Here is a 21235-nt window from a genome sequence, read left to right as displayed (position 1 = left end):
GTGCCGGGCCAGCCAGGAGCGCGGACGGAGGACAAAATGCGCTGTTCGGCCACGTGCGGCCCAGGGGGCTGGGGGCCGGTCTTTTCCAGCCCTCACGCCCCGCCCCGCCTCTCTTGTAGCCAATTGGAACGCCGCCCTCGGGCGGCGGGCCCCCGTGAGCACGGCTTCCGTGGCGCACGCGCTACCCTTCGAGGCGGACTGCGCGCCGCTGTCTTCCCATTGGCGGAAAGGGGCGGTCCCGCCCGGCGTTCTGCTGTTACTAAGGGCGGGAGCCCGGGAGTGGCGCCTGGCGGCCCGTGGTGTCGCTGGCTCGAGGCTGCGCTGGTCCGCCGCCTTCCTGCCCTGCTTGGCCGCCCGCCTTACCGCCCGCCCGCCCTCCTGCCATGCCGAACCGCAGGGCCAGCCGGAACGCTTACTACTTCTTCGTGCTGGAGAAGATGCCGGAGCTGCGGCGCCGGGGCCTGCCCGTCACCCGCGTGGCGGACGCCATCCCCTTCTGCTCCTCCGACTGGGGGGTGAGGGGGCAGCCGGGGCCAGAGGGAGGTCCGAGGGCGGGGGTTGGGGGCTCTGAGCCCGGGCGGGGCGCGCAGGGGCCGGCCGCGCCCCCCCCTCACCCTAGCCGGCCCGGGGAGGGGGAGGCCCGCCGTGCTTGCTTGCTGGTTTGGGGTAATTGTCCGTTTTGTTGCCCTTCTCCCCTCCCGCCCCCTCCCCGCCTCATCTGGTCGGTCCCCCCAAGCTCCTGCGGGAGGAGGAGAAGGAGAAATATGCAGAAATGGCTCGGGAGTGGAAAGCAACTCAGGGGAAGGTGCCTTCGCCACCTGGGAAGCAGGTAAAACTGGGAATAAAGGAGCAGCGCCCTGTTGGGGAGAAGGGTGGCAGAGGCGCCGGGCAGGGGGCTTTGCCTCGAGGAAAGCCCGGCCGTTTCATGGACGGTCTCCAGATTTCTCGTTTTAAAAATCAACAAGCGCGTCCTCATTGCTCGTGTTTGTCTGTGATGGTCATTAACGCGAGGTCATTTTAAAGATGAACCTGCAGTTAAGAAACTCTCCGGGGTCGGTAAGGGAAAGAGCTTGACCGGGCTGAGGATGATCCCTCAGATCCTTAAAAACAAATTGGACTCTGAGGCATGGGCCCTTAAAACTAGGACCTATTTGTTTTATTTTAAATTAGGGATTAAGTGCAAGGTGAGGATAATTGCAGGTGTAATGATAATGAATAATATAACCTTGGGAGAAAATAGTCCTTAAGTGGATAAACCTGCAGTTGGAGACTTTTTTATGATACTAAGTAAAAATTGTGCTCCGGTTTTTTGAATTTTTTTTTTTGATTTCTATTTCTGTTTTCTTTCTATCCCTAAGAAGTAACATTTCTACTTATATTTCTTAGTGTTAATTTAAAGAATGGTAACTGCAGACCAAATTATTTCTCTGTTAATGCACTCAATATTGTTCCATAGCTGTAGATGTAGAGAAAGTAGAGCAGATTTTAGAGATGCTTTGAGTAGGCTTTTAATATTACTACACCTAATTTTCAGGGCTTGTTGTACACTGGAGCTGTATGAATACATTTTAATTTGATTAATTGTCTCTCTTTACCCTAGAAATCTGTTCCCACTACACTTCTTGCATCAATGAGCCAACTTTCCGCTGTACAGACTCAGAATGTTTCACTTCCAGATGTATCAAGCCTGTCTTTGAAGAGTGATCAGGGTACAGTTAAGCTAATAATATATTTTGGGTTCTTCCAAAGAAGATATCTAAATCAGTGGATAAATTAGTTTAAATGTTCTGGAAGTACTTTGAAAAGGTGCTTTGCCTTTTTTTTCTTTAGTGGATTAAGGCAGAGTTTAAATGACTGGGCCAAGTTAAGTGTCTGATGTTGCATTTGAACTCAGAACTCCCTGACTGTTAAAAACTTGTAGTTTAAATCCATATATGTAGTTGTAAAAGTGGAGATGGATCCTGGAAATAGCATAGCCAGTTTTATAGCTATATTTATAAGAGGTCTTAGAAATTAACTAGTTCAATCTCTCATTTTGAGGATGATGGAGGCCCAGAGAGATTAAGCATTTTGTCCAAAAGTCACACAGATTTTAGAGAAGCCGACCAGGATTTGGACTCTGGACTGCTGACACCCAAGGGTGTCCCTTTTTTCACTTCCCGTTTCCATCCAGAACACAATTGGGGTATTTCAGAAATAGTACTTGAATAGAGGTGGAGTCAATGTAGTAATAAAGGTATAACAGAAATAATGATTATATAATACTTGAACTTCATAAAGTGAGACCCAAAAGAAAATATACATGAAGTGCTTTAGGTGAGAGATTGAGAGCTCTGCATAAAACATCATCTGGCCTCAAAAGCTTTTTACTCTAGTTACTCTTTGGTGGTTACACAATACTAGTTCTAGCCTGATTAGACTGTTTTCATGACAAATTTCTTCTCAGTCACTGAATGTAGATTACAACTTTGTAGAGGTTTTAGACTGCTGAGAAATAGTTGCGTCTTTCAAAAACAAGTTTCAGGCATTTTTATGAGTTTAACTTGTGTAAATTTGAATCCTTTTAACATGTCTAACTGGTTTTCCAGTTGAATTACTGTTATCTCCAGAACAGGAGATTTTCAGTTAGTTGTTAGAAGTAAAGGAAAATAAAAGGAAAAAGAGAGGTGTGCAGTACTTGAATCAAGACTTGAAGTGGTAGCTTTGGAGAAAAGGGCATACTTGAGGGAAGTATTTTAACTTTTTAACTCCTGTATTATTCTTTCAGCTGTGCTTGGCAGTTTTTTTTACTTTTTGAACATTTTTAGCCATGGAGAGCTACCTCCTCATTGTGAACAGCGTTTCCTCCCTTGTGAAATTGGCTGTATCAAATATTCACTTCAGGAAGGAATTGTGGCTGAATTTCACCGATTCATAGATCCTGGTGAGTAACTGTATGGAATAGGTAGGAAAGGAGTTAGGCCATCTTAAACTTGTTTGTTTAGATTCAGATAACAGTCCTTTGAAATGTGGTACAATCAGATGGGTGTGGCGTGTGTGTGTGTGTGTGTGTGTGTGTGTGTGTGTGTTTGTGTGTGTTTTTGCTTTATCCTGATTGTGATGATTAGGAAATTCGACTTTCTCTTTGCCAAGGTCAGCATATCTATTTGATTCCAGATCTTGCCCCTCTGATAATCCCTTCTTATCCTCAGTTCTTCCTTATGTAATAGGTCTTTTGCTGCCTACAAACATTTCAGGATCACTCCCATTTTTTAAAAAAGAAAACTTTTCACTTGATGCTGAAATCTCAAATTTATTGTCATCTATGACTTTTCCCTTTCTCATCCAAATTGAGGAGAAATTCACTGAAAAGCACATTGCTTTTGCACTACCTCACAGCCAGTTCTCAAATCGTTTTGAGTTGAAATTTTCTTCCAGGCTGACTATCATTTTGTTATTAAATCCAAGGGCCAGAAAGGTCTGCAGCTTGTAAGACTATTACTGTGTATTAGTTCCTTTTCTCCCTTTTGTTAATGACATTTTGGCCTCTCACACACACCCTCCTTCTCGTGGCTACCAAAATTAGCTAATTCATACATCTATTTGACCATGTTACCTTGCTTGAGAATTTTAAGTGGCTCCCTATTGCCTTGAAATACAATCTGGTCATCTTGGGTATTTTGTAAAATAGTTTCTAATTCAAGTATTGGTTTAAATAAACATGTTATAAGCCTTGGAGATATCTTTCAACCCTGAGATTCTGCCTCTAAGGAGAAAAAAACATTTTTCAGTTTGGGATTTAAGGGTATTAGAACCTGGCCATGTCCAGATTTATTTTACATCCTTCCTTTTCATTATCTTGGTTCTTAAATTAACTTCTTTTACTACCAGGTAACTCCTCCTTACCAAGTCTTTGCACAGACTGTGTCCTACACTTAAATTAACTTTTCCTCTCTGCCTCTTAGAATGTTTAGCTTTTCAAGTCTCAACTCAGATACTGATTTCAAAGGAGGGGTTTTCTAACCCCTTTAGTAATGAATGCTTTCAATTTTCAAATTTTCTTGACTTGCCTGTTCACATATTATGACTTCTAGCAGAATGAGATCCAGGCTTATTTTTCATTTTCTTTGCTTCCACTTTGCTTCCATAGGTAGCCCAGTGGCATGTATAGAGTAGATATTTAGTAAATACTTGTGAAATTGAGCCAGGACTTGCTTTCTTGATAGAAAGGTAAAGTTGACAAACCTTTACATTCTCATTGCCTTAAAAAGTATGAAATTTTTTTAAATTTTTGATTTAAAAATGTTTTTTGAAAACTTTTTTTTTTTTAAGTTTGATAGTAGTTGACAGAAAATGGTTAGGAATTGGAATTTAGATGTTCACGCCTGGGCCTCTGGGTAGTACATCTGCAGGGGGATTTGCCCAGGGATAGCTTCAGATTTGAGCTGCAGAGTAGACAATAACTGCCTGACAATTGCTACTGCTTTTGGCTACACTGCCCTGATATCTATGCCATCCTTGGGGCCTTGTCTGGAAGGCTTTTTTGTGTCCTCTCTCTGTTGGTCTCATGCCCCTTCTTTTGCTGTTGTTCCTGCTGCCTCTGCCATCTACTTAACTAGTTGTGGTGGAAAAATGGATGAATGAGGCAGAGCATCTGAAGAGAAACACTTAAGGAAATGGGGTTGTTTGAAAGCACTAGGACAAAAAAGAGAAGTAAAACAAGAAAAACATGGGGTAGAAATGTGTGTATGCACAAATAACTGAAGCCCAGTTTTCCTCTCTAGTCTTCATGATGACTCTCTTAAGACTTCTAAGGGCCAACATGCGAAAGAAAGATGATTTGCCCTTCTTAACCCTGAAGAGTAGAGGATAGACGTGGCATTTAAGTGAGTTTAGTAAGCTTTGTTTTAGAACCTGAAGAAATTGAGACCTGTTCTCAGGCTTAATTGGTGGAGCTTAAGCTTAAACTAGAGTTTAACTGTTATTTGGTGGGCTACCTTCTTTTTCCCTCTCAAAAGATTACCCTGTAATTCTTTTCTTTTTAAAAACATTTTTCTCAATAATATTTTGTTTTTCCAATTACATGTAAAGATAGTTTTCAACGCTCATTTTTTGTAAGATTTTTGAGTTCCAAATGTTTTTGCTCTCCCTTCCCCCTCCCCAAGACAACCAGCAATCTGATAGAAATTGTACTTGGACAGTCATTTTAAACATATTTCCATTCATATTGGGAAAGAAAAATTAGAACAAAAGGAAAAAATCAGAAGAAATAAAAAGCAAACCCTCAAAAAGGTGAAAATAGTATCCTTCAATCTGAATTCAGGCTTCATAGTTCTCTCTGGATACAGATGACGTTTTCTGTCCCAATCTATTGGAATTGTCTTGATTCATTGTGTTTGCTAAGTCCAACATAGTTGATCATCACATAACCTTGTTACTGTGTATAGTGTTTTCCTGGTTCTGCTCAATTCACTCAGCATCAGTGCATGTAATTCTTTCCAGGCTTTTATGCAATCAGCCTGCTCATCATTTCTCATAAAACAATAATATTTCATTATCTTCACATGTCATAACTGTTCAGTTATGACATGTGAAGATAATGAAATATTATTTACTTACTCAGTCATTCCTCAGTTGATAGGTATCCACTCAATTTCTAGTTCCTTGCCTGTGGCTATTTTCTTAAAAATGTAACATTAGACCACATACTAAAGTAAAAAGGTCTTATATCCTATATAACTGAATCTTGTTAGACTATGAAAGTAGAGATTTTTTAATGGGTATAATAATGAAGATTCCCCAGTTTTAATATCACATTATAATTTAGTTATTTGCAACATCCCTATAGCGTGTCCATTTCATTTTCAAGATGTCATCTTCTGTTGATCAAATGCTTTGTCTCTCTGGTTTATTGTAGGTGAGGTACCAAGAGGCTTCCGGTTTCATTGTCAGGCTGCAAGTGAGTATAAGGGATTGGGATGGAATGTGGGAACTGAATGTTGGAATTCTTCTGATGTGTTAGCTCTGGAAGACTTGAGTTTGAGTAAATCTGGTTTTTTCATCATTGGAAATTTCACTGGAACTGCAAGTTGAAAAAGAACTGGGATTTATTGTTGTAGGGTTGTAATGAATAGACAAAGTAGATTGTTGATGCATTTTGCTTCGGGGGAATATTAAAGTAAAATAGGCTGTGTGATTAATTGAGAGCTGCATCATCTCTATATTCATCCTTTAGGCCTAAAAAGATCAATTCTTATCTTTGTGGCCAAGCATGTAAGTAAAGTATTGTGAAGAAGTCTTAAACTTTCAAACTCGGGGCAGTGGGCAGGACTTTCTGGAGAAAGTAAGAAAAAAGCAAAACTAGTGCTTACATGAAGGAAGATAGTAGCAATTTTAAAAATCCATGTTTATAATTTAAAAAGTATATAGTCTTTAAAAGAATCTTTGCCAGGAAGGAGGTGGGGGAGGTGGGGGGAGTTGTTAGAAGTGAAATTAGTCTATAATTATTTTTTTGAAAATGAAGGATGGAAATAGTGCCTGGTGACATAAGTAATTAAGTGGTTTGTTAGACTTAGATGAGTTGTTTGGGTTTTTTTTTTTTTTTTTTGAGGAAAAAGAATGCTAAAAGAATTTAGACATTTCCTTACCCTACTGTTTAGATTAAAAAAAAATAAAATCAGTTATATTAAACTCTTTTATTTCTTTTGTAGTCTTACCCTACTGTTTAGATTTAAAAAAAATAAAATCAGTTATATTAAACTCTTTTATTTCTTTTGTAGTCTATTTTCAGATTAACTAGGTTTTATATTCAGAGTTTAAAATTGTCTTGTTGAAAGAGAAGAAACTTAAAAATTCTGTTTTTGAAAAGCTAAAATCTACAACTACACTATCATTAAATATCTTATTCAGGAGGAGCAATTTTTAATGTTCTGAAGACAGTATTTAGCCTTTTGAATGCTAAATCAATAGTTTAAAATATATTGGATGAACAGCCTTGTTAATTTATTATCTTGCTTCCTCTAATACCTATTTCGGTGGTTATCTCAAATTTCCATAGGTAATTTACCATGTTAAGTTAAAAAATAAAATTTGGTATGACTCATGCAACTATATACTATTATATTTTGATAACTTGTATATAGACCTGCCACGTGCTACAGTGTCAACTGGCCTTTCTTTGTACTTAAAATTCATATGAATCAGCTTTGTGATGTCTGCATGCTTTTATGGAAAACTATATAATGCATCCAAAGAATATCTGTAAAGTTGTCTATTAATATAGCTTCCTGTCCTTTATTGATTTTATGTAGGGCTTAAGGTTAGTTTAAGATAAATAAGTAGTAACTGCACTTTTATATCATTAAATAGAAAATCACATATTTCATAGTATCTGTGCATGGGTTAAGGTTTAGTTCTAGATAACTTATGGAATTAATTGATGGTCTTATTTAGCATTAAATACATCCAAATATTGGCCTACTTACCAATTGTTTTAATTTGGTCATTAGAAAGCAGTCCAAATACAAATATGAAATTTTCTATTGATGCATTTTTTAAATTGTCAAGCTTGTATATATGCCTTTTATGTCTGATATTCGCATTCATCTGGAACATAGGTTTCTCTTGTAAATCGCCTTAGAAACAAGCAAAGTAGCTGTCACAAGGCTCTACACACTGTGTTCTGTAGGTGAAGATGGAACTTAAGCTTAGGCTTGACTTGGGATTGTATGTCAGGTAAGGTCTGATCTCACAAGCAAGTGCAGGTCAGTGGAGAGAGCCATGACTTTGGAGCTCAGCTCTTCTCTGTCTCTGAGACCTGTGGGAAGTGGCTTCACCTCTCTCAAATGAAAGGCTTAGTCATCTCCAAAATCCCTTCTGATTTTGAGCGCCTTATACTGAGGTTCTGGAGGCTGAGAGATATTTTAAACACAAAATTCATCTGTTTTGTCTTTGTCTGATTTAATTTTTGATAGACTATGCTTTGTTTCAGTCATGATATTCCTACTAGGTACATTTTTCCTACTGGGTTTGAGTTGCCACCTGAGGGTCCCAAGAAGTTTTCATTTGGTCACTTAAGGGGTTTTGCCCCCCTCAACTTTAGTGTCACTTTCTTGCCTAGTTGTAGGGGAAGGGATTTGGCTGTTAGCATTCCAAATGTCACAGAATATAACCACAGGTTTCTGGTTTATCTCCTTTTTTTTGAATAAGGAGAGAGTGGAGGTATAGGGGTTGTTAAAGCAGGATTATGGAATAGAGTACTAAAGGGAGCTTATGACCAGACTCCTATTGTCTCAGTAAACTAGTAATAAATATATTGTCCTATTTCAGCATTTTTTTTTTGTTATTCTGTTCACATTTAATTTGGTAAGAAATCTTAAATAATGGTTTATAATACCCTCCTTTCATTAATTCTTTCTCTGATTCTTCCAGTATTATTCTCTCTTCACACTTCTATTTATTTGAATGTTAGTAAGCATAGCTTCATCTAATAATATAAAATAGTCCATGATTATTTTGATCCTGCTTTAAATCTATAAATGAATTTGAATACTAGTTTTATTTTTTATTTTGCTTTTTCAACCTAGCCTTCTGGGGGAGATATTTGGCTGTTCTTCCTTAATTTCTGTCATAGTTACTTTGAATTTGCTTTGTATTTAATCAGTAAATTTAAAAGTTATAAATTAGACTCCCTTTCATTTTTTCCCAATGCAGATTTTTCTCCTCTTACTTTGATCACATAATTTGTCACTTCATTTATTTTTGCTTGAATTTCTATTGTCAAGTCATTGAAATTGGATAGAAGGTTCATGCCCAAGGACAGAATTAAAGGTTTTGAGACAGAAATAGTTGCTTATTTTCAAGAAATGATGATATGACTTGAGTGAGAAAGACAAAGGAAAAACCATTTATAGGTATCTACAAAGCCAGAATCTTAGAAAGTAGCTGTAATTAGGAAGAGTAACAGCAAAAATAACCTGAGATAAGGAGAAAAAATCCAAGGAAAGAATCAGTGATGAAATCCATTGGCTCAACCTTATACATTCTTTATGTATTTGTGTGTCTGTAAATGACAAGCAAAATGAACTGAGGATCCTTATGCAGAAGAAGTAGGTTTGTCTCCATTAGTGTAATGTGATGGGAAAGACCTCATGATTGGAGTGTGGCTTTAGGAGGAAGGAGGCACTGAATTAAGAAATAGGATAAGTAAAGGAGAGCTAAATTGGCTAGTATACTAGGAATCATGGGAAAGTTGGTGAAGATTAATTGAGGTAGAAGTAGTAATATCATTATGGTGGACAGCAAGCCACTTGAATAGAAGAGAAAATTGAGAAAGTAATGAGTAAATTCTTGGTGAGCTCGCTTGTGTAGTAGGAATGGAAAGCTTCAGTTGCCCAGAAAACTGCTAGAGCTCTCTTTCTGTCTCTCTGCCTCTCTCTCGGTCTCTTTGTCTGTCTGTGTCTCTGTCTCTGTCTCTGTCTCTCTCTCTCTCTCTCTCTGCCTCTATCTCTCTCTCTGCCTCTCTCTGCCTCTCTCTCTTTCTGTGTGTGTGTGTCTGTCTTTCTCTGTGTCTTTGTCAGAAAAATGGAGTAGCTAAGACTTTACTGGTTTGCTTTAATTTCATCTTTTCCAAAGGTGAAGCAGCTGACCTAATTCTGATCACTTAAGTTTTTTCACAGATTCTCAAAAACTGAGCAAAACTTTAAAAACAACAAAAAATCAAATTCACTTTTGATGTTAATTATTTACTATATGCCAGCTGTTGTGCCAAATAAAGGGATACAAATATGGTGTTTCTGTCCCCAAGGACAATGTCTCCTTGATGTACAGAGGAGAAACAACATAAATATGTAGATACATACAGAGTAGATGGCAGGGAATCTCAAAGGAAAGACATCAGCAATGAGGGTAGCAAGGAGATGGGAATGCTTTGGGAAAGAGTTAAGGTAAGAAAGAATAACCTTGAAGAAATGGGAACCAGCCAGCCAAGTCTGAGAAGGAGGAACTCATTGATTTAGTTGTTGTTTGTCCTTTGTCCTCCAAGAGGACCACGACATCAGGGAGGGGATGCCATGACATGCCAGTGAATTGGATTGAAGTGAGGGAGAGCTGTGCCAGGTAACCTGCCTCACTTTCCCCTCCAAAGTCATCTGGATCCAGTGGCCACATACAGGATGACTGTAGAAATAAGAGATTTGAGGACCATGTTGGCCATTCCTTCTTTGTAATGCATCTGTAAGTTTTTGGAGAACATAGATCTCAGAGGGTTCAGGAATCACACAGGTAGTCCAGATGGTCTGGGAAACTCTTAAAAATGAAATTTAGAAGACATTGTGGGAATTGGAAGTTTTTAAAGCACAGTTATGAAAGCATGAGAATTTCACTCACTAACATATTTTTAGAAAACGTTTTCAGACAATAGGAGCAAGTAAATGATGGATTTTTGTAAAAGCATAGCTTGGTCCTGTAAGAAAAATGTCAGAAGAAATGTTAATGCTCAGAATGAACTGAGGTTGGCAAGGAGATCTGGCATTCTTGGATTTTTCAGGATCAGAAAAAGACTAGAACTGCCCAGTAGAAGGGGGAGCCTCTAATGGATGAGAGAGAACAGAAGGAGTTGGCTCTTAATTTGCTTTTTGTTTTTCCTGTCAAGTATCGTTAATCATTAGACTGTGAAGGAAGAACAAAAAATGAAGTGAAAAAAGTGACTTCAAAACCCGATCATGGGTTTCTGAAATTTCTCCATGATTATTATGCCAAATGACCAGAACCCCTGCTCCCCATCCCTAAAGAGTTTTGTCACTCGGTAGGGAAGTCCCAGTACCTCAGGGACCTTGATCCTGTGCTGATCAGCGTTTATATGTCATCAGGACAAAGGCATGCAGATGATATGCTTAGGAAAGTGGTAGAAAACAAGTAACTAACATGTTGGGTAGCAGGTGAGGATCCAAAAGAGATTTCAACAGGCTAGAAAAATCAGGACAAATCTAATAAGATGAAATTTAACAATATAAATATGAAGTCTTTCACTTGAAAAGACTTATGGAACTGGGCAAATCTGACAGCTACAATTATCTTCCTAAGGCATGGGACTGACCATTTTTTCAATCATGTTCAAATCTTCATGACTCCATTTAGGGTTTTCTTGACAAAGTACTAGAGTGGCTTGCCAATTCCTCCTCCAGCTCATTTTACAAATGAGGAAACGGAGGCAAACAGTGTTAAGTGACTTATCCAGTGTCACACAACTAGTAAGTGAATTCAGGTCATCTTGATTCCAGGTTCTTTCTATTGTGCCATGTTATTTCTCACTCATTTAAATAATCTGCTCAAAAGCCTTCCATGGCTTCCTTTTTGCCTGTAGAATAAACTACAAAATTCTTAGCTTGGCATTTATGGCCCTTCACATTCAAGCTCCAGTCCAACTTTCTAGTTTTCTCAGATTTCTCTCCTTTGTGAATGAACTCTCAACTGAGTTACTTTCTGTTCTATAAATTGACATTCTATCTGACTGAATTTTCACAATTATCCTCCTTGACTGGAATGAATTCTTCTCCTCTTCACTTGTTCTCTGAATTCTTCTGAGGATTTGCCTCAGATATGACCATCTCTGTAAAATGTCCTCTGATCTCTTTAGTTATTAGTGTACTTTTCTGCTTCAGATTACATGTAATTTATTGATCTCTGTATGCATTATATTCCTTTTATAGGATGTAAGGTCCTTAAGGGCAGGGACTTTTAAAATTCTGATTGTATATTAATATCTAATCTATTGCCTTGAACATAATATGTTCTTAATAAATATTGTGTTTAATTGAATTGTTTTAATTCTGTTTCATTTCTGAGAGCCTGGGGGGAGGAACCTAAGATGTTTAAAATTTGGTACCTTTGGAGTTATGGCTAATTAAAGAATTTTTCAAATTAAACTCAAGAAGTAAACTTCAACCTCTGGTTGAAACAAGGTTTTTTGGTGGGTTTTGTTTGTTTTTTCTGTTTCAAGCACTTAATAAAGAAAACAGTTTGCTTGGATATATGTTGCCAAACTAAATGACTTAATTCTATAAAGTAGCGGCGCCTGACTGGAAATCAGAACCATGTGGGCCTTTTATTAAAGTAGGAAAATCACAAATTAACACTTTTATTTTTTTATTTTATTAAACAAACATTATATTTTAATCTGGGAAGTTTTGCTGAGAGGATCTCCAGTTTGAAATATCTGTTCTAAAGTACACCAAAGAGATGTAAATTAAATATTAGGTCTCCCTCATTTCCCTCTTATCCCATCTTTTGTATGAGGAGAGTTTCCTATGATTTGAAGCGAATATAAATCTTAAGGAAGTTCTTGAAAATGCTTTTATTTTACATATTATAAGATATCTTGAGATGAATAAGTTAATAAAATGGGAGTATATTTAACTGACTTAGATACTTTCAGCTTCTGATCTTGATAATAGGTTTGTAAAATTATAAAGAGGTTTCTAGTAATTTATGATTTAAATTCATCTTTGCTAAATACTGACACTCTAAGGTTGTGAAATTTTATAAAATGTTGAACAGAAACAAAAACATATTTAGGTAAAATAATCAAGGATATAGAAGGCTGTCCTGCTCAAAAAAAAAAAAAAAAAAAGAATGCTAAGAGAATAATGGAATAGTGTAAGTCTTACTAAAGCATTACCAAGTCATTGACTTCCACAATAATATAATTAAACAACACACCTTGAAACAATTGAGTGAGAAATAGTTGGCAAAATGGATACCACATTCAACTCCTTGCTTCTAATATGTACTATTAGCTAAAAATAAGAATAGTTTATAGGAGCATTTAAATTTGTGGATGATTGAGCATAAGAAGGAAAAAATAGAGACATCTCAAACCTTTTAAAGTTGTTGACATAAACTATAACAAGTTCTACCCATAGTGAATCTTGGTATCAGTGTTGGAGAAAGAAAATTGGGCCAGATGAATTATAGATTCTATGAAGGGTGGGGATTTTAATTTATAACATTTTATTCCTTTTAGTTTTGACCTTTAGTAAACCTCTTATCTAAGCCAAATACTTACTCAGTGACTATCATTTACCCAGCCCTGTGTGATGGTTTGGAAATGGCAAAAGAAGTATGGCATGGTTTCTGCTACCACTGATAGTATAGCATAGAAGAAGAGTCCTGGCATACATGAAAGAAACAAAAATTAAACACCAAGTTAGGATCCTTAATATAATCATGTTCAATAGGTGTTTGGAGAAAGGAAAGCTCCATGTGGTCTGGAACAGTCCACATATCCTCTGAGAATGAAGGTTTTTCAGAGGACTAAAGTCATTAATCCAACTTTGGCACACATGGGGGTGGTTACCATAGTTGTTCCAGGATTGAAAGTGGGTAGGTATCCAGCTTTAACAATGATTAGTTTTGTAAATCGGCAAATGGAGATCGTGATAGAGTGTATTTTCACTCCAGGTTCTGGAGAACCTTTTTCATTACTTTCTTATCCACATGATCCTTTAAAGCAAGGATGGGGAACATCCTGCCAGCAGGCTGTACAAAGCCCACAAAGTATTTGCTAAGACAACTGCAGTGACGAGCTGAAAGCTAGGTGTGACAACCTCTCACGGCTTGAGTTATAATTTGATAATTTTGTATGGCCTGTGAATATCATCCAAATGGCCCTTGGCAGAAAAGGGTTTCCCACTCCTAATTTTAAAAAAATTAACAATGATGATCATTAGTATCTCCAGCCTTTTAAGATACTTTTGATACTTATGTAATACTTTTATCATTTAATTCTGACAAGTTTATCTTCTTTATCTCTTCACTCTTTTTCTACCAGGTGATGCCAGTCACAAGATTCCCATTTCTAACTTTCACTCAGGAGATGACTATGCTGCAGTGCTACAAAATCTTTATCGATTTATTTCTCCAAACCAAAGCAACTGGCCACCTGTGTACTGCAAGGTAACTCTTAAGGACATAGTATCTATGGGACAATTTGGGTACTATTGGTGATTGTTAGATTGTAGTCATTCCAAATTGTTTTCCATAGAGTTGGGAATTAAATCTTTTCTTTGAAATTTCTGTAATCTTTGGGGAGAATCTTAGAGCTGTTTTAGAGTTGTTGCTTCTGTAATTTCTAAGAGGTCATTCAATTCGGAATGATTTTTTTTTTTCAAGAAAATCGATTAGGTCTTTTTTAGAGATGTTAAGTATACTATCATCCTTCATAACATGATGAAGGAATTTTATACTCTACACTCTAGCTTTCAAATAATATTATATTTTCACTAAACAAATCTCAGAAGAAAAAGATATTATACCATTGTCCTTATAACCATTCCCTCATATTTGCACCTTTGTTTTTACTCATATTTTTAATGTAGTTGTCTGTCTTCTCAGTCATATCTCTTCTGTTGTAACATAAGATGCTTCTCTGTCCAGGTAGTTATTTGAGTTGGAAAGAACCCTTCAAAATCGTTTTGCATTTAAGGGGAGTATTTATTTAAAAACCGTATTTGGGGAACATGGACAGACTGGATAGAGAGTAAAACTTTTTTTTTCCTTCAGTCTGATGATAGGTACAGAGTTAACTGGTGCTTGAAGCATATGGCAAAGAAATTGGGTGAGGAAAAATAAAATTCTTATCAGCACACTTTTATGTTTTTACTCTTTCATGTATATTTTTGAAATACCTAAAAATGACTCTCCTCTTGTCTTTTGATAAAAGAAACCAGGCAAGAGCTAGAACTCCTCACTGTAGAGGACCTTGTGGTGGGAATCTACCAACAAAAACTTCATAAAGAGCCATCAAAGACTTGGGTACGGAGCCTCCTGGATGTGTCCATGTGGGATTATTCCAGCAACACAAGGTATTTAGGGGTAATTGGGGTTCAAGTGACTTGCCCAGGGTCTCACAGCTAGGAAGTGTTATGTGTCTGAAGACAGATTTGAACTTGGGTCCTCCTGACTCTAGGATGGGTGTTCTGTCAACTGAATCATCCAGCTGCTCCTATTTATGTGTATTTTAAGTAATATTTTAAAAGCAAGTACCAATACCTTATTGCATTTGGTTATTCCAGCTTTAGCAGAAATGAGCAGGGTCAGGATAAAGAAGCCATTTGTGATGAGTTCACCCTTTCTTTGTGATGAGTTCACCCTTTACTTCGAGAAGTAAATTATTTGCATTTTAAAATTGCCCCAACTTTCCCTCCCATCTCTATCTTACTGCCTACCAGAGGTTTTGTCTTTACTGTAAACATACTGTTTGACATATCATAGTTATGTGCCTTGGAGAGCTAACATTTTACAGTAAAGATAGGTCTTCATTAAATACCTTTGATGTCCAGTTTGAGGCACTCCCTTCCCTGGTTGTAGCCTAGCCAATGCCGAGCCTTGCTTTTGCCTGTTCCTTGCTCTGAAATGCAGTGATGGAGTTGCCTTTGTGCTGGAGTGTTCCTTGAGGAGCAGAGGAGTCTCTCCTAAGGGCCTCCTTAGAAGGAAAGCTGTTAGTGTCCAGACACTCTGGTCATGAGTTTGGGCATGGAAAACTTGTCTGTGTTAGCCACCATGGTAGAGACTTGAGTGTGGAATGGAAGGTAGTTTATAATACTGTGCACTGATGTTTTAGGACTGAGTTTCCTGGCTCTCAGAGAATATGTAGTTCATTTAGGAAGTACAAATACATAGGACTTATAATACCAACATATTTTAGATCCTTAGACTTGATAGATTCTGAATGCATACCAGTATTAACTATGTTTGCCCAAATGCTTTTTATCTGTAGAAAAATTTGGTAGAGTTGTTTCTTGAAGTCGAGTTAGATGAGAACAGAAACATTCTTATCTATTTAAGTGAACTTGCAGTAAATAACAATCAAGCTATTTTTAAAACAAAATATTCAATTTTTAAAATCAATTTATCATTCTTCTTACTGCTTTCTGCCAAGGTTGCCCTTGGGCTAGGTTACTTTATTGACAGTTAAGCTTTTGATTGAGAGCCAGAAGTCTGGGATACGTCTAAACTTGGTTCCGAATGAATTTGTCAGTAAAGTTTCCTGTGTTTGTCCATCAGAGTAGCTAGCAATGGTGGGGAGAATAAATTAGAGGCTATGTCGAGGAATTTAATTTCTCATCTTCTTTATAATTACACAGTCTGTATTAGATGAGACCTCAGAACAAGTCAGTACCTGAATCAGAATCTTCTGTGTACAACATCCTGGCAAATGTCCAAGGATGGCCAAAGGCCAAACCTTTTCTGGGACCTTTCAGTCAGGGGTCAGCTCATTCCACTTTGGGGATAGCTGTCATTTTTAAGGAGAGTTTCTTTTGCCTTTTTTTTTTTTGAAGTTTTTATCTTTTGCTTCTAGTTCTGTTTTTTTAAGTTAGCAAATTGAGTATTTAAGTGCTTTGTGCATGTCCAGTCACTGTGCTAAATAATAGGGATACAAACACAGAATGTGTGAAAATCCATATTCTTTCTCTCTCTCTTTTTTTTAACTTAATGGTATCTTATTTTTCCCCCAATTCCATGTAAATGTACTTTTTCACACTTATCTTTGTGAGATTTTGAACTCCTGATTTTTCTCCATCTCTTCTTTTCCTCCCCTCTCCCCAAGATCACAAGCACACTCACTCATATTAAACATTTCCACATTAGTCCAATTGTGAAAAAAGACTCAAAAGAGGAAAACCACAATACAAGGGGGAAATGAAAATTGTATATTTCCATCTACATTTAAACTTTTTAGTACTTTCTCTGAATATGATCAGCAATTTTCATCATGAGTTCCTTGGAATTATCTTGGATCATTGTATTGCTGAAAAGAGCTAAGGCTGTCATAGTTGATCATTGTACAGTGTTGCTGTTAATATGTGCAATGTTTTCTTGATTCTGCTCATTTCACTCAGCATCAATTAATATAATTCTTTCTTAGTTTTTCCGAAATCTTCTTGCTCATCAGAAAATTTCTGTTTTTAAGAAACTTCTGATGGGCAAAACAAGGCTGATTTCTTGCATGTGACAGCCTTTTAAATAATTGAGAAAACTTCATTTATCATCTGAGTTTTCCAATCTTTAACACAGATATTGAGCAAAGCTTTATATTTTGATACGCAAACCTGACCCTGGATTTTAATCTACCTGTTTCCCAAAATCTCCCTCTTCTCACCTGTATTGACTCCTTTTCTGATATTTGACAGTGAATCATTGAGCTGTATAGCTTCTTTACAAGAAAAGGTAGTCTGCACATGTTCCTAACATGTTACTTTAAGATGCTATGAAAACCTGGATATGACTCTTGCAAAATCTTACTAGAGAGGGAATTATTTAATATTAATACTTTCAAGTTATGACATTAAGTGTGAAACTAGATTCTACTGTATATAAAATTGTATTGCAGCATGATTATTAGCTATAGATTATTAAATGCTTGTTGTATATTTTAAGTAATGCTCTGGGGAATTTATACATTTTGGGTAAGATGTAATCGCCGTCTTCAAGGAGTTGAAATACCAGCTTACTTTAGAGGGTCTTTTTTTAAACCACTGTTAATGTGAGATCTGAAGGAAAGGTCATTCCCTGAGAGTTCAAAGGTAGCTTTCTGACAGCCTTTGAGTTAAACTGTAAGGAATGGGTAGGCAAATGACATTAGATGAAGAGGGAGCATATAGCGTACAGCTTGAGCAAAGGTATGGAGGTAGAACAATCATAAGTAGGTTTCGCCAGTGTTGCTCAGTTTGACTGGACCATAAAGGGCAGTAAAATGAGATGAAAAAAAGTATGAGGTTGTTGAAGAGCCTTGAATTCCAAGCAGAGAGGTTTAAATTCTAAAAAGTGGGAAGTAATAACAAGCCACTGGAAAGATGTCCCAGCCTGGACTGGTACTATGATTAGAAGCAGAAGAGATTTTTCTGAAGCTGGAATGGAGAAAGTAATGGAAGCAGAAGTGAATGAGTAGAAAAATCTCTTAGGTGATTTTGAAATAATCTAGGCAGCATGGTAGTGGGATTAGAGATTTGAGTATATACAAGAGAGATTGCAGAGATAGAATTTGTAGAATGTAGTAAAGGGGGATAAGAAGTGAAAGAAGCAAAGAGAACCCTAAGTTTATGAAGATGAGAGCCTAGACAAGAGAGAAATTGTGAAATCAACAGATTTAGGGGAAACCATGGACTGCTGAGTTTGAGGAGGAACAAACAAGAGAGGCAATTGGGCTTAAGTGTCTAGAACTTGGAGATGAGGACTAGAGATAATTAGGAGTCTTCTGCACATGAGTGGTAGACAAAGCTAGTGGAGCAGATGAGATTGATAAAGGGGGAAGAGGAGGAGACTGGTGTTCTAAAGCCAAGTTGGAAGTAAATGTCTTGTGGCATGAGATGGTCAACAGTGTTGCAAGATGGAGAGGTTAAACAGATGAACCCTGAGAAAATACTTTTGGATTTACCCCATTAAAGGCCATTTGGTAACCTGAGAATGGTGGTGGTAAAATTACAGTGGTAAGGAGTTGAGAGAAGCCTTTGACATATATACCCCTTTTTCACGTTATTACAAAATATTTTAGAAAGATGGGATAACAAATATACCCCTTTCTCATGTTATTACAAAATATTTTAGAAAGATGGGATAACAAATATATAATAAGGCTTGAAGAATTAAAGAGAATTTTTAGGCTTGGGAAGACCTGACTGTTAGTACGCTACAGGAAAAGCTAATGAAAGTGAAGGGATGTCTGGTTAGTGGAGCAATTGTCCTTAGTATTAGAGATCTTTCTTGTCAGTAACTGAAGGAAAGGAGCTGGGGATAATATTGACAATTGAGAAACTTGGGGTTTGGGACTGAAAAACTTAAAACTAAATGGTTTCAATCTTCTCTCCATTGTAGAAGGAAGTTAGCAGCATCTAACCCAAGTGAGTGAGCCGAATTGTGACGAATTACCTTCCTTTAGATTGACAGGCTGGCTTCAGCTGAAGGACTAGGGTAGAGTAAAAACTCTTAAGTGGTGTGCACATAGGATGGGTTTTCCTTTGAAGCAGCCTCTCATCCTTAGTTTGGCATTTTAGTTGATTTTTTTTTGCTGGTATGGGTTTCTGTGGGGTGGAGATTAGACCAATCACTGATGATCCATCCTGGTTTTTGATGTGGCATAGAATATACAAATATTAAATTTTGCTTCATTCTTAAGTTTTTGTTTCGGAGAAGATAATTCCTCTTCCTCTTTCACTCTTCTTCCTTGTATCTAATCAGATGCACAGTCCCACCAGTCCTATCTCTGCAGGAGGTCTTTTGTACAGGCCCATCAGACTCTGAGCATCTCCCTGAGTCTGGTTTCAATTCCCTAATCTCTTTCCCAGCTGCCAGGTTATTCTTCCTCATGTGTATTCCTGATCCTGTTGCTCTTCTATTCAGACAAACTTCAGAGACTCCCCATTCCCATTTTAGAAAATGTCACCTTGTCTAGAGTTCAACACTCCCCATAGTTGGGATTTGATCTGCTTTTCTAGCCTTCGCCCTCTTAGGAACTACAATCCTTCCAAACTGGACTACTCATCAATATCAGAATACATACTCCATTTGCAGACATTACTCTTTATCTCCTCTCTGCTGTTGAAATCATGTTCTTTTTTTTTAATATTTTATTTTATTTTATTTAATAATTACTTTATATTGACAGAATCCATGTCAGGGTAATTTTTTTTACAATATTATCCCTTGCACTCGTTTCTGTTCCGATTTTTTCCCTCCCTCCTTCCACCCCCTCCCCAGATGGCAAGCAGTCTTATATATGTTAGATATGTTACAGTATATCCTAGCTACAATATATGTTTGGAGAACCGAACAGTTCTCTTGTTGCACAGGGAGAATTGGATTCAGAAGGTAAAAATAACCCGGGAAGAAAAACAAAAATGCAGATAGTTCACATTCGTTTCCCAGTGTTCTTTCTTTGGGTGTAGCTGCTTCTGTCCATCATTTATCAATTGAAACTCAGTTAGGTCTCTTTGTCAAAGAAATCCACTTCCATCAGAATATGTCCTCATACAATATCGTTGTCGAAGTGTATAATGATCTCCTGGTTCTGCTCATCTCATTTAGCATCAGTCCATGTAGGTCTCTCCAAGCCTCTCTGTATTCATCCTGCTGGTCATTCCTTACAGAGCAATAATATTCCATAACATTCATATACCACAATTTACCCAGCCATTCTCCAACTGATGGGCATCCATTCAATGAAATCATGTTCTTTAAGATTCAGCTTCAAGTGCCTCCCTCTGAAGCTTTCCTTGAGTGATGTGCCACAAGTAAATTCTCTCATCAGATCTCAGTTCCTATGCATGTAACATAATAAGCTGCAAATTGTATTGACTTCTACATGCGTCATTGGTGTCAGATGGTGATGAGCCTCCAAGTTTGGGTTGCTCCTTGAAAATAGGCTGAGACCATACAGGACTGTACAAGCATACAATTGGATTTGTTAGCGATCATAGTTAGTAGCCATAGGCTCTGGGTCCCCTCAATGCCATGATAATATACCAGAGGACATGACATATACTTTTATTTTTATGACTTCATTGCAAAGATGGGAATATAGGAGTGTAGCAAAAACATGTTGAAAATTGGATATTCTTTTTGTGACCATGCTTAATGCAGGGATTTTATTTTTCATGACTACATATTTTATATTCTTGTCTTTTCAATGGGTGTGGAGTGGGGAAAGGAGAATAAAATAAAATAGAATTATTGAAGAAAAAGATTTTGAGCCTAGTGATATATAGTTGAGTTGTCAATTGAGAGTGTCCATTGGTATGTATATCTTGGACAGATATTACTATTGGACAGTGATCTGGGTCCAGCATTCAAAAAAAGGGCAAGAAAGGCTGGTTTGTATTTGGAAAATTGCATTGTATAACCTCTAGTGTTTAAAGATACTCATAACCTAGTCCTCTTCTACCTTTCTAGTCTTTTCCCTCTCCTCTCTGTGTCTGTCTCTGTGTCTCTGTGTGTGTGTGTGTCTCTCCCTTCCTCCCTCCCCACCCATCCCACTTTGCTGTTTTCACTCCCTTCCCCCACTTCTGCAATGCTCTCCCTCCTTTTCTCTAGTCCTTGGCTTTTCAGCCTTCCTTCAGGTCCTGACCAAAACGCTGTTTCCACAGGAAGCCTTTGCCAGTTGCTCATTTTGATGCTTTTTCTTTTCTAGTTCTTTCCAGCCTAGCCACCATAGAACTGGTTTGTATGTGGTTGTTTGCATGTTATATCCCTCACTGGCCAAGCT

The 21235-nt window shown here is 37.7% G+C and overlaps 1 protein-coding gene across 1 annotated transcript in view; it reads left to right on the top strand.

Moving 5' to 3' along the window:
- The first annotated feature begins 273 nt into the window (after positions 1 to 273).
- Positions 274 to 21235, top strand: part of MAEL (maelstrom spermatogenic transposon silencer) — a 29725-nt gene continuing 8763 nt past the window's right edge. The window contains exons 1-8 of the mRNA XM_051999033.1: positions 274 to 515; positions 737 to 829; positions 1601 to 1709; positions 2768 to 2923; positions 5897 to 5938; positions 13808 to 13932; positions 14539 to 14593; positions 14699 to 14840. Coding sequence (XP_051854993.1) covers positions 384 to 515; positions 737 to 829; positions 1601 to 1709; positions 2768 to 2923; positions 5897 to 5938; positions 13808 to 13932; positions 14539 to 14593; positions 14699 to 14840 — 854 coding nt within the window. The 5' untranslated portion in view covers positions 274 to 383. The remainder of the gene's footprint in view (positions 516 to 736; positions 830 to 1600; positions 1710 to 2767; positions 2924 to 5896; positions 5939 to 13807; positions 13933 to 14538; positions 14594 to 14698; positions 14841 to 21235) is intronic.

This window comes from Antechinus flavipes, chromosome 4, assembly GCF_016432865.1.
Source record: "Antechinus flavipes isolate AdamAnt ecotype Samford, QLD, Australia chromosome 4, AdamAnt_v2, whole genome shotgun sequence".
NCBI classification, from domain to species: Eukaryota; Metazoa; Chordata; class Mammalia; order Dasyuromorphia; family Dasyuridae; genus Antechinus; species Antechinus flavipes.
The sequence above is the reverse complement of the archived record's forward strand: the minus strand, read 5'-3'. Positions and strand labels throughout refer to the sequence as shown.